The following is a 14,322-nucleotide window of genomic DNA, read 5'->3' on the forward strand; positions in this document are numbered from 1 at the left end:
AAAACAATAAAGAGAATAAAATAATGACAATAATGACAATGAAAACTTAAAATAAAATCTCTCCCCTGAAGGATAAAACATCATTGTCAGTCAGTAGCTGTGTTTGTGTGTGTAAACAATGCTTTCCTAGTTTTTATCTTCTCTTTTGTTCTCCAAATAATCTGTACATTGATGCAGAAATAAATAATTCACAGGCTGTGCATATGTCTTTGTTTAGCATATACTGGCTCTCAGTTGGGAGATTTTGCTTTTTCAAGATCATTTTGGCGATGAAGAACAAAAGAGTTTGTGAGAGGAAACCTGAGATAGTGTACTTCAAGTGAAAAGAGTTCCAGTTTGTGTCTTTCTGTATGGTTTATGGTTCTTCTCTTTTCTTTTCTTTTCTATTTTTGGCATTGGTGAGATAGAAAATGAGGTTGCTTTTTGGCTTCACTTAGCGTGGTAAATAAAATAAAAAAATGAATGAAGGAAAAGCTGGGAGTTTGTTAAGACAATGAGTTGCTGGAGTTTGAGGTAGGTGTGTTCTGCAGCTGCTGCTGCTGCTGCGGAGCGACGCGACTGCTGGGAGCCTTGTTGGTGACGGACGATGCAGATGCACCAGACGAGGCTGACCCTGGTGCTGCCTGAGCAAAAAGAACGCCTGGATAGAAAACGACAAGAGGGAAAACAAAAAGGAGTCAGAGTACAAAACATCTGTCAAATGCTTTGAATTACAGTCTGTATATACTGATCTGCAACCGCTTGGCGACCACGTTTTGCTAGGAAAAAAACTGCCTTTCCTGACCAACTGGCGAGTGGTTGCTCGAGGGGGAAGGTGCTTCAACAAAAACCTCCTTGCAACTGCTATAGTCGCATGCAGTTTGTATGGAAGAAGCTGACTTGTCTGCAGACACAGGTGCCAACTGCTCACCTGTTAGTAGTCAAACAGTGAAAAGCGAACATTCACTTTCAAAGAAAAAGTTGTGCCATTTGAAACGCGTTGTTTAAGCTGCACCAGAACAGACTTGCTCTTCACGCATCAATCTGAAGCTGATGGCTGGTCACTAACAACATTCAGGCTCTAGTTACCTAGGTAACCCTCTATTCTATTTACTACCGGATTGTTTGGCTATCAACGCTTGATAGATACTTCAATCACATTGCCAACTTTGTCTTCGCCCCGTTTTTATTCTCTTAGTTTTTAGTTTCAAGGTAAACGTGCTCAGTTTCCCATTTGAGTCACACTGACGTTTCACTGCAGCTCTGCAAATAGTCAGTGAGAATGTGCAGACAAGCCAGCATCTGCCATTTAAACTACTGGAGACAGCAGCGTTCTGCTAGTGACTAAAGCGGTCCCAAAGAGCTCTTTGGTGCACAACTGTACACCTATTTCTGACCAATTTCACCTAACGACATTAAGCAATCTCCAACAGCCAGATTATCCAAGGGGTCTAGGCCCACGAGACTGAGGTCTTACCAAACTTGGTAATCTTCCTCCAACAACAACACTCTACGATGTTACTGCACAACTCTGCTTTGCCACAAAACAGGAATAATCTGCTCTGTGTAACATCTCTTACAGCTATAATCATTTCTCCATTTCTTCACAAATCAAATAAGCAACGAAACAACATATGAAACAGAAACAAAAGAGGTGCTGATAGGAACATTCGGAGGAAGAAAGGGGGCTGGTCTCTATACCAATCTGATGCTTCTCCAGATCTGTAAGTCAGCCAAGAGTCTTACTGGAAATACTTAACTTTTCATGACTAACTGCGAAGCAGCGAGCTCATATCTGACATTTTGTTGTGTCACCTTAAGTTACAGAGGAGCTGCTCACCAGTGTATACCACTCCATTGAGCTCCACGGACATGCTGATGCTCCCTGTGCCGTTGGTGGTGAGGTTCAGAGCTGAGTCTTGTCTGCCATCTGGAAGAAAGCAGTTTTCATCCTTATTCATTTTTGGATCCAGATTTGACTTAAGAATACTCAAACCAAATGGAGAAACAAAACCGTCCCACAGTAGGAGCAAAACTGAATTTTTCAAAAATGTCCCAATGAACATTTCTCTGAAGTCACTTACCGAGAAATGGTTCATGTGCACGATCAGATAGACAGTAACCGAGACAAATCCTTCTATAAGATCAAGGTGCGTGCTTACAGAAGGGAATCCCCACACAGATAATCATGCATGTATGTATGCACGCACGCTGCTTCTATAAGCTAAGCAGGTCAACCTATAGCCCTGCTAGGTGTTACTTTCTCGCAGTTGGGTGCTGTGGTTTGTGGTGAGATTACAAGAATGCATTGAGATACTAACTGTCATGAAAAGGGAAATGTGTCAAACCTAGCTCGCACTGGCAACAATGAAATGTAAAAACCTGTGATGCCAAGAGTAACTGTGATGTCGTAATAACTCCAGATTTTTATTTTTAGTTCATTTTGATTTGCAGTAAAGACAAAAATAAACTTCAACTCTGGAATAGTTAAAAACAAACAAACGAATGTCCCTAAAAATACACTCTAATAACCGACCGTTACCATTTGAAATACATTAATTCATCTTCTTCTTTTACTGTTCATTTACATGTTAACCACTACCAGAGGTGACATTTTCATTTTCACGTGGGTGTTTGCATACACAGATCACTGCTGCTAGCGCTCACGCTGACATTATCGACTTAATATTTCCCAGCAACCTTAATATTGCTTTTTTATCTGGACTTGGCCATTTGCTTTTTCTTGACAATCGAGAATAAGTGAGAAATTACAGTTTCATTTCACATCAGCAAAATCAGTGTTCTTGCATCTTTGAGCTTTTGAAACCAGGGAGATGTAAAAAAGGTGGTGTACTCTTTTATCTCATGTTGATTAGATAAAGGAGGAATTTCCTCAAACGAGAGTGTAGAACAGCCTGCAGCTACTGTGCAAAACATGAAAGTCATGTCTGACTGGTTGTTTTGTTCCTCTCTCTCTACCCGAATATGTCAGAGCTCCACTGTTCAGTACCTTGGTTGTTGATGCGAATGTTCATAGGTATCTGAGCAGTCATGGCTAGCAGGTTATGCTGCAGCGCTCTCTGCAGCAGTCGCTGGTGTTCCTCGGCAGACAGCGCCATCTTCTTCTCTGGCGGCTCGCCTGCTTCCAGTTTGTCCCTCAGCTGCTCCAGAGCGGCCACCTGAGCAGCCATGGCGGCATGGGCTGCTGCTGCCTGCACAGCAGCCACTGAGTGACCTGCCAAGCCCCCCGCTGGCAAACGAGCCATGCTGACGCCTGCCAGAGGCTGGCCTCCCTCTTCTTCTGGCCCAGCAGCACAAAGAGAAAGGGGAACTCAAAGTCAAGCAAACTCATATGATGCATTATAGTCCCCAGACATAAATTTCAGCGTGACCACAGAAAACAGATAATAAATAAGATGCAGTGTGTTACGGGAAGGTCCCAGGGTTAAGCTCTTTTAAAGAGAGAGATGACAGCAAATCAGATTTGATGCTATTTCTTTATTTGAAGTTTCCGTTTAAGAGATAAATTTGGCAGAAATGATCTCTGATCATAAATGTGCTATCAGTAAAATTCTCAAGATTCACAGTGGATCCTCATTTTAACTTAAATTTTCAAAACTTTGATCCAACACAGTCAAGAGTAAATCGTTATACTGTCACGTTATGCTGACAAACCGTATACTTGACGTGAATTTGTCATTTTGACCTGAGAGTAGACAAAGTTACTGCCATATCCATGTATTTTAACCTGATTCAAAACCAGGAATCTGATTACTTTTTTCAAGTAACGAGTAAAGTAAGGGATTACTATTGCAAAAACGGTAATTAGATTACCGTTACTTCCCGTAGGAACACTGCGTTACTGCGTTACTAAAACCGTGATTTTTTTGCGAGAATGTCTCACGACAGTGACGTAAGCGAGTGCGCCGTTAGTGACAACAGCTGTGTGCAGATCAACAATGGATCACATATCGATTGTGGGAGAGAGTATGAGCGTGCAGCGTTTAAAGTGTGGAAGTACTGACCTTACTTTGAGTTTGATTCCATAAAAAGTTACAAAAACATTAGTGTCCGTTGTGCGTGGGAAGAAAACTTCTTTTTACAGCGAAAAAAAAACCCCTAAACAAGCACCGAGTGCACTACGACGTAATGGGAAATTTACAGAGAAACTCGCGGATTCTTCCACTGACCGCCGCGGCACACCTGCACCAGGGTAAACCTCCGCCTACACCACTCCTGCTTTACAGGTGAAAATAGAGCAAAAGTCTTTGACTTTAGTTATTTTCTGCTGTGTTTTACTTGCATCTATTTGAAAGACTGAGTGTAAACACAAAAAATATTTTATTTTATGTGCTGGAATGTGCAGAAAATAGGGTTAAATGTTAAACAAATTTATTCAAGTCAGAGAACGGTGCATATAATTTTATTTTTGCTTCATGCATGAAGTTAAAAGATTAAAACTGATAAAACAAGTTAAAAAAAGATACTTTTCCATTTAATTACATTTTGTATGATGGATTATGTAGAAAAAGTAGAATTGGGCTGACAGATCTATCGCTTTATCGCCTCCTCAGGTTGTAAATCGTGTTTTTAAAAAGTACCTATGTAGCTAAGTAACTAAGTAATTAATTACTTTTGAAAAATAAGTAATCAGTAAAGTAACGGGATTACTTTTTTGGGGAAGTAATCAGTAATTAGTTACTAAAAAGTAATTAGTTACTGATTACTTTTTTCAAGTAACTTGACCAACACTGTTCAAAACAATCAACATCAAAGAACATGTCCCTCAAACAGTAAATTTTTTTCGATGTGCATGCAGCGCAATGAGCAAATCTCACCTTTCTTGATCTTGTGGATGTGACCCAGCGAGGTCCCGTTGGTGCCCACTGTTAAGCCCATGTTGGGCGTGGGGAGCTTCGGCGAGGACAGCATGGTGGGAGTCCCATTGGGAGAGTAGGTGAAGAGAGAGCTGCCAAAGCTCTGTCGCCGGCCCTCCCGTCGATTGCTGTCGATGGCTGCTTGAAGCTCGTTGGGGTTGCTCAGTGCCCTCTTTTCACATTCATATGGGTACAGGTACTTCATGTATCTGAAATCAACAAAGTGCACAACAGGTGTGCCCTTCTGAGTTTTCGAAGACAAAGTTTGGCCCAACTTCAGCTAACTAGGAGTGATCGGTCTTAATATAGGGATTAATTTCTACAGCAACAAGTATGGAACGATTTAACTTTAGCTAACTCTTGCTTAATTGCTTAATTAATAAAGGGTGCTATTAAGGGTATTTTCACACGGTATTTAGTCAGTTTAAATCGGACACTGGTTCTGTTTCCCCACTTGGTGTGTCTGGTTGTGAACACAGTAATCACACTTGGGTGTGGACCAAAACAACAGCACCGAGACCCTTTGGAGAAGGTGTGAAAATGATGCGAACCAACTATCAGGTGTACGTTAAACGTTTCAGGTAAAAAAAAATGTCCCGTAGCCATGTATGCTTTGTATTCTTAATGCGGAAAGGTACTATGGATGTGCTAACAACTAACCGTGAAATGAAAAGAAATTCTCCATGTTCTCCAGTAGACCAGAACACGGCACCTTCTTCCTGTATTTATTTTTCTTGCTCCCGCCTCAGACACATCCGGCAAATGAGTGGACTGAACATTCTTACATGTTTTGTAGTAACGGATGCATTTTGGACTTCTGCATGTGAAGTCAAGTTTACAAACTCATGACCAAAGTCGGGCCAGAGTAAACAAACTACAGGTGTGAAAACGCCCTGAGTAACCTTTAAGCACCAGTTAAACGAGTGTTTTTATACTGACTGTGTGCGAAGAGTGAAGGCTGCACTGGTGATTGAGGTAGGCAGGTTGAGTCCTTTGGTGATCTCCCTCCACAGTTTCTTATTAATAACCTCCACCAGGCCACCCTTCTCTGTTACCAGCTTGTACAGCATGTACAGATCCAGGACCTGTTTGGCCATGATGGGAATACGATTCACTGGGGTTCCTGCAGCAACAGGAAACAGGAAAAAAATACAGTCATGCTCCACCAATAAAATACATATGAAATAACATCAAAGACAAACAACAGTACCTGAAATAACAGTTGTCTCCCTTTAGCCAATAAAGGTGGTGCGCGGTCACACCCATTCATTTTACATGTTTAAGACAGTGCTGTAGCTCACAACTTAATTGTAGCAAAACCTTCTTTGGCTCTTTTGTCACGATTAAAAGACCACACTTTTACCATTCAGTATTAGCAAACAGTAATTTGCCAGTGCAAGGTGTTGTTTAAGTGCTCAGAGTGACGGTGCTGCGGTCGAGTGGCGGAGCTCACCAACGCGCAGATCTAATAGATGCTTCGCCCGTGCTAGGAAACTACACTAGGTTTGCTTTTACCCTTGAGCTGAACCAACGAACTTGGCATCCAGGCAACCCCACAAATAATCAACCAGATTCAGAACAATTTACTGTCTTTTGGCTAGATGTTAAAATACAAAACAATGGGCAGAGTAAGACCACTTATGACATTAACGGCTTTACATAGAAACGAACAAGCATCAAATATATCAAACTCCTGTGAGCGTCAGTGGTTTGTGTCCTTGTATGACCACGCTTTTTTCAAGTCCACTCCTGATGGGGTTCAGAGGTCAGCCCTCACTTTTTAACTTTGAATTCTTATATTTCAAAACCTGGAACTATTTTTCCACTGAAAACTGTCATTTTTACAAGTATTTACCTTAAATATCTAATATTTCAATTACAACAACACGTTATTATCATTAGATACTTTTCAGCTTATTCACAAGGGCACGCCACTGTGGGCAACTCCACGTGTTTAGCTTTTACACTTGCTGCCCTCCCTGACACAACCCCAGAGAGATTTGTGGTTCCTCTCAGAACTGAAAAGGTTTTTATACCCAAAGGGCAGTTTATCAAAACTTAGACGTGTGACTCATTTACGGCTAGTAAAGATAATTGGAAACAAGCTAAGACAAACTCTGATGAGAAAGAAGTTGCTCTAAAAATGTCTGGAAAAAAAGGCAGAGTAATTGTGACAGCTATTTTGATTTTATTTGAGAAAATTATTAGAATTTAGTTATTGCTCAAGGTCAAAGTACGGAATAAAACGCTTTCATTTACATTACTAATATGCTGTATAATTGCTATTATTATATTGGCTGAAAAACCAAACCAATCAAAGCATTTTTTTTAATCAATTTGTCTTCTCAGTGATTATAATTCTCATGTCATATTTCTTATAATGGCCTAGAGATGGCGCTTTCAGAATCTAGGAGCACACTACCAGAGGCTGTGTGAACATCTACTACTGCTTGGCTTTTTGTTTTTTCAGTCATGAGCAAACTTTTCTTTTCTCCCATGTCAGTCGTCCGCCCACTGATCTGATCATATCAGCCATTAGCATCCTGTGAAATCAACACGGCTTCAAGAAAATAATTATCTCAAGTTGGCAGTCTGGCGTTAGCACACTGAACACAAGAAGAAGAAGAGTGAAAAGTGGTTATGCGTGTAGTGTTAGAAGTGGGGGTCGAGCTATGCGGACAGCCTGCAGGATGGGAAGGTAAACTAATCCATCCTCAAGCATCGATACAGTGTGTCCCTTCTAGTTATAGCCTGGGAACGCCGACTTGCTGTGTGACCATAAAGCAATCATCGCTGAAATGAATAAAGACCCCACCCATGCCAGTGAAAGATGAGTAGACAGTGCTGTGTCATATATCAGAGAAAGAAGGGGGTGGGTGATCATCCTCTCTCCTCATCACATTAAGAAGCTGCCAACGACAGCGGCCGGAGATAAGGCGGGGATATGTGATACAGCAAGATAAGAAATGGAATAAATAGGACGTCCTATAGTTAGTGAAATCAAATTTGACACAGGGGGACAAGGATATGAAAACATACCTCGTTTTTGCATGAAGCTGAAGAGGTCATCCAGAAACTCTTTCCTCTTTGGGTCTCCATCCAGTTCATAGAGCTGTGAAGAGACAGTGGATAGATGGTGTTTTTAAATTCTGAGACTACAATAAAAGTATTTTTTAAATATGGAGAATGATTAGTCAGTGCTGTAATATGCAACAACAAGACGGGAGGTGGGGGTCTCCGTCTGATAATAAGAAGATCTGAGAGACACAGTAGACCTTGTGGCCTGATGAGGACTTGATTAGGTACAGCTGTTAGCGGGGCCTGGGGCCTCGGAAACGTCAGTGAAAGTTGGCAGTAAAAGTGAAGGGGGTTACTCGAGGGGGTGACAATGAGGCCACCGAGCCTGTGGATGTTTTTTTTCCTGCCTAGTTTCTTCAACGTGACTGTGAAACATCCTCTTAGAGTTCTGTTTACTACACGCTCGCATTTATTCGAAAGCGAGAAAGCAGCAGGCACACATTCGCCATCTTCAAACTTCAGCGGCGTCCGCAGTTATATTTACAAGGCTCGATAAAGCGCGAGAGTATCGACAACTGTACATCACACCGTGCATAAGTGAGGTCACGGAGTTTCATAATGTGTTATTGAAAATAGAAGGTTGTGAAACACAATGTACAACTGAGCACCACCAAACAAAACCACAGAAAATAGCACCAAGGCGTATTGTTACTACACAGCCACCAAAACAGCAGCCAAGCCACGAACCCTGATGTTGCAGACGCCCGTGAAGCGCGTTTGATATCACGTCAGGAAATCACTCGGCTCAGCACAAAGCTGACGCAAATAACCATTGTGAACATTTTGTCTGATAGCAAATTGCAGCTCTTTGGATTTTGGTGTGTTGGTGGACAAAACAAGCAGCCGGCAGACGCCTCCACATAGTTAATACGCAAAACAAAAAAAACACAAAACAAAAAAACCCACCATTGCAGAAAAGTAACAAGTCATGAAAGCAGCATTCCCATAGGAATGCAACACAAAGCATCTAGGGTGTGTACTATAGGATACGTGCCATTAGACAAAATGAAAGCAACGCATGATTGACTTGGGAAATTCTCATGACCTTCCTGCTCCGGGTCAAAGAGTAATATGCAACAAAGAATTTATCAAACGAGTTAGTAAAAAGATGTAAAATAATCCTCCATATTGTCCTGTAACCTGTGCTTGCTACATGAAGAAGAAAAGATAAAAGGAAAGCAATGTTCCTGTATCTTGCTACCAAATTTGCCCCTCTCTGTGGCATTCAGCTCTAATTAGTGACGCCAAGCAGTCGTGAGATCTTATTATCTAGTGGGTAAGGGTTAACAGAGGGCCGGAGAGGGCTGTGGGGGATGCCAACTAATGTAGACGCCTGCTGGAGGCAAAGGGGGAGTTTTAATTACAGGATGCATGCATTTTGTGAAGTGCCGCGCCATAAATCTTAGAAATTACCCTCTCCCCAGCTACCACCCCCTCCCCATGTTGCTTTATTTGCTCTCTCCTGCCTAATCACACCAATAAATATTTCTCTAGAGGGAAGCATTCAGATTCCATTCCCCATTTAATGCTCACGATGTGGTAACAAAGCAGGACAATGGAAATCGCTACTGTAGATTTAAATACGCCACACATGATAAATGAAAAAACTGAAAGGTCTCACCTGATGTAATAGTTAAAGGTAACATTTTCATGTGTTAGTGTTACAGCACTCAAAGACCGTGGCGTGTTTATTTTTGGCGGTCTTTCTGCAAACTAATCAAGTGAGTAATCTTTAGTGAAGTCTGAAACGTGTTAACAAAGTATGCTTGTGCATATCCAGGTTCAGGTTTCATCCAGGTTTCACTGATGATAGATGTGGGTGAGGTAGTCTGTCCTGCTTAGCAACAACGAACAATTTAACTATACTTTAACAATATTGTTTTAAAGCCAAATAACCAATCCAGTTAGTATAAAACTGCATAAATGTCTACTTGAACTGCAATACTCTTAATCTAATAGAGGCAACAATCCACATTTTAAGATAGGAGTTATTTTTTAGTTCTAGTTCACTCACATCATAAATCATGATTGTAGTTTTGCTGTACTCTATCTACTGACTTGGTATGAGTGAGTATGGAAACAATGCGATTGACAGTAAACCTATGGGAAGGTTTGCTCCACCGTGCTACATCCAAACACCAAATGAAAGAACGGCAGTAAAGTTGCACAGACTTGAAAAAACAACTCTGTGCTGCACTGAAGTTACTGTGAAACATGTGGTTGCAAAGCAACTCATTAACTCTTTCTGTTGGCTTTTTCCCACTTTGATTCAGCTTCTGTATAATTTTCCATTTTTGCTGGCCTGTGTCTTACTTCCTTAACACTCTTCTGTTTCTGGCCATCTCACGGTTTTATGTATATATAACCCTTGTGTAGATTTACCACCCTACCTACTTACATATGTAGAGTATCTATCAGGCTGAGCTGGGTGTGGATGTTTTAGGCTTGTATAGACTTTCATGTCTATAGTATGCACACCGGGGCAGGGGCCTCTCCTGGATTAAAGCGCTGTTACTAGAAACTAGATAAACGACTAGAAACTGGGCCAACTGGTAGCACAGGGTTCATGCCCCTTGTTCCAATCCTCTAGAAAAAACAAAAAAAGACAACTGGGATTGCAGAGATGACTATTGTGTTTTGAAACTTGCACTAGCTCTTTGAAGCTCTTTTAAGTGGGAATTCATATAACTGTACTTATAGCAGTAAACTCATAATTACAGCTAAAGACAGGAGTGTTATGGGGGTAAATTGCGACAGTAGAAAGGTCACCAAATGTACTCTACTCTGTTAGTGATTTATTGTTTTACTGCTGTCTTGATAGTTTCCCACCCTGACACCCTGTGTATGTAGGTCAGTGACAGCCGGCTACATATGAATTGAAACTAGGGTCGGAACAAAAACAAAGTGGTTTTATACTACAAATAATCAGTAACCAAAGAGCAGCCTTTGCAGCCCTCGCTGAAGTGACAATAACAGTGCAGTCGGAGTGCATGTGTGTGTGTTTTTAGAGGGGCTGGCCGCACCACTGTTAATGCAAATGGCAGGTGTGCTGGCACACAAGTGTCACATAGCAGATAATAGAGGCTTGCAACTGAAAACCAAAAACTGAGAGAAGTCAAGGGTATCACCTACATGCTTCCTTACACCTGCTCATCACCTTGGGGTGAGGCTGACACACAAACACATGCACGCTAACCTACACACCTGTAACACACAGTAGGTCAGAGCAAGACAGAAGAAAAAAGTAGTAACGTTTCGTGCTTGTGGTGGCTTTCTATTCTTCTCATCTAACCTAAATTGCATCACTTTGACAGTATTTTTTTTCCAGGGGTGCAGCAGGTAACTTAACTATACGAGGAAATAATTCACATAATTTTTGAAATAATTCAAAAATGGGCACATACACTTTTTTTTAAAAAAATAAAGCCCAATAGCCATTTGATTTTTCTTTTTTGAATGATCCTACTGTCAAATCATACAAGATAAATTTTGATGTTTGAAATGGACAAGGTGGGGTGTGGTAGTACATAAGGCCATTTGTTTCAGTCACATCTTCTGTATGGTCCCAATACAGTCCTCACTGGTTACCCAGTTATCACGTATAGCCACCAAGAAGCTTGTTGCATATGTTAAAGCACTTTACTATTCAGAAGGTTGTTGTCAGTTCTTGTCTTTACATATCTGAAATGTCCTTGGGCACTATAAATCCTACCATCGGTCTGTGTGAGACGATGTTAAAGTGTGTCTCCGGATGCAGACTGGAGTGCTAAACATGCTTTAAGTGCTAGGTAAGATTAAAAACACGATCTAGAAAAAGGTAGAACACTTGGATGGAAAAAAAGTAACAATTTTCATACCCAGTGAGATTAGTTACATGGGGTAATTCTAAAGTAGCTGTTAGTGTGAAGGCAGTGGTCTATGCTGCCCAGGGTGTACCCCACTTCTCAGCTAATGTCTGGGAAATGTTCCCAAAGGTGTCAGCAGGAGAGCGCTGAGTGTTGAAGGGAATAAATTGGCAGCGGGTGAATGTCTGAACCTAGCTGAATGCATCACAATGTTATTAAAGAGGTAAAAGGCTAATTGGTCCAAAACAAAGAGCCTCTATAAAAGTCATAAATTTGACTTAAGATAGAAATAACAGACAACCTGTTATCATCAAATTCTTCAGCTTTCCAAACAAAAAACATTCCATGTTAAAAATGCAAACGTTACTGTGTTGACTAAGTCTCACAATAAAACATTTTATTTTCCTTCTTTAACTTAACTTCATGTGCAATAGGTCAGAGACGACGTGAGGGTTGAACTTTAGGCCATGATATAACCTATTATATTGTTTAAACTAACAAATATATTGTATACTTCATGACAGCTGAGGGTTGAATGCATTGTTCTCATTATATTATGCAAAGGAGCTTAATAAAGTGAATGAGCTTGTTTGGTTTTGTGCAGCACGACATTATAGCAGCTCATAATTCACTTGAAATGCACAGTGATAACCGCGTTGTGTGTGTTATAACGTTCCCTTTGTATGCATTTCATTCAACAGCAATCTTTGTTTTTCAGCAGCTATGGATGGCAGTACTAACCCCTTCAGCCAGTGTCAAAGGAGCAGTTTCACAACATCATATTAATCTTTGTCTTTGCATTGCCCCACCTAATCTGAATGGAAGGTCTAGTATGGCGTAATTTCTAGAAGGCTGTGTTAAAAGGAGTATACTGTATATGTAACCGTGGTTGAAGTGCTCAGTCAGCATGCATGTGTTAACACTGGTTTGCTTTATTTAGCTCCCTTTATATTGATAAACTGCCTCTGTGAAGCACAACCTCTGGTTATCATCTGTAAAAGCCCAAAAGTTCAACAGAATCTCATGAAACGGAATAAGGCATTTAGAGCACAAGGCACTAACCTGGCCTTCAAACTCCTTAAATCCAAATCTAATGAGTGTGTGCAAGATGCCCCTGAATAAGCCTGTCGGCAATCAACAATAATCCAAGGACCCACTGCAGACTCCCAGTGTCAGATACCACAGGACAGCACTTAAAAAGTCCTGTTTTGACAGCAGAGGGAAGACCTATACAACATTAGGTGCTGGTATCTAAAATTGGCAGTTGGGTTGACAGAGAAAACAAAAATAAAGGATGTGCTATACTCAAATTAGGGATGTTCCCGGCAGCTAGTTTACAATATGCTTAAATGAGAAAGGCAGAAAAACTGAGTTCAACATTAACTATACACAGTTTTTGCTTTAATTACTTTGCTATACCAGATGATATTTTTTAACAAGATGACTAGAACTGAAAATAACTGTTTTCAGTTATTTGACAAGGCTTTAGGCGAGATGAAGTGTTTCCTTTTGGTTTTTGGTTTGTCACTTGCAAAGATGACAATGCGTGAGTACTAAAGTTGTCATCACAGCAAGATCATTAAAAAAAAGAAAAAAGAAAAAAAGAGCGGCCTGAGACATTCACACATTCAGGATACTGCTGAGTCTTCATCACCATTACAGGCGACCAAATGCCTCCCCCCTACCACCCATAACAAAAGAAGCACACGCAGTAACACCTAACGCCTAATTCAGAAAACACAACATAATTTACTTACGTTTGGATTATACGCTTTGTTATTTTCTGTATCACTGTGTTCAGCTTGGACAGGAATTTTATTTTAAGATGGCCAGCTTACAGGTTTCAGTGGGGTATGGAGGTGGAGGTGGATCACTATTTTTATAGGCTGAAACGTGTTAGAGCAGAAGTCAGAACACTATGTACAGTCAGCCTTCATTTCCTTATAGAGCAAGGCTGGAAGACTGAGGCATCGTCCAACTTAATAAGCACAATACTGCTACAAAACACAATACCCTGCATTGCATTTAATCAGCACTAACACCTTTACGGTAATGTTAATATTCACTGACGCTGGTTAACACAAAACAAAACAAAAGAAAGGAACTCTGTTTTTACTGTGTGACATTTGAAAGAAAAGGAATCAGATTCCATTCGTGTTCTTGTTTACGATGACACATCCAGCATTCATCTGCTAATCAAACAATGTCAGCACAACTGAAATTATAGTTTCCGTGTGCAGAGTTCACAGACGTGGGCCGTCAGTGCTTATCATGATATAATACTTTTGAAGAGGGAGGATTAAAAAAATAAATAAACTTAAGTGCATTCACACTATTGCTTTAAACCTTGACTCCAAATATTTAAAAAAGCAATGCATGTGCTCTGCATTTAGCAAATCTAATATATTTTGACATAAAGCACCCAGACCTAGTCTGGGATAGAGGGAGCCACCCCTTGTGTCTTCATAATTTGACTTTGACTTCATATTTCATGCCATCTTGGAATTTTTGTACTTAAATTATATTATTATTAAATTATATTA

The 14,322-nt window shown here is 40.6% G+C and overlaps 1 protein-coding gene across 2 annotated transcripts in view; it reads right to left on the minus strand.

Moving 5' to 3' along the window:
* Positions 1 to 29: 29 nt before the first annotated feature.
* arid3a (AT-rich interactive domain 3A) overlaps positions 30 to 14,322 on the minus strand; it is a 40,122-nt gene continuing 25,829 nt past the window's right edge. Inside the window, exons 4-9 of one of the 2 annotated variants that reach the window (XM_005730245.2) lie at positions 7,896 to 7,968; positions 5,796 to 5,979; positions 4,818 to 5,065; positions 2,990 to 3,280; positions 1,820 to 1,909; positions 30 to 640 (exon numbers count right to left, since the gene is read on the minus strand). In XM_005730245.2, the coding sequence (XP_005730302.1) occupies positions 486 to 640; positions 1,820 to 1,909; positions 2,990 to 3,280; positions 4,818 to 5,065; positions 5,796 to 5,979; positions 7,896 to 7,968 (1,041 nt within the window). In that variant the 3' untranslated portion in view covers positions 30 to 485. The remainder of the gene's footprint in view (positions 641 to 1,819; positions 1,910 to 2,989; positions 3,281 to 4,817; positions 5,066 to 5,795; positions 5,980 to 7,895; positions 7,969 to 14,322) is intronic. The other variant, XM_005730246.2, reaches the window with a different exon arrangement.

This window comes from Pundamilia nyererei, unplaced genomic scaffold, assembly GCF_000239375.1.
Source record: "Pundamilia nyererei isolate P.nyererei 1_Seehausen unplaced genomic scaffold, PunNye1.0 scaffold00036, whole genome shotgun sequence".
Taxonomy (NCBI): domain Eukaryota; kingdom Metazoa; phylum Chordata; class Actinopteri; order Cichliformes; family Cichlidae; genus Pundamilia; species Pundamilia nyererei.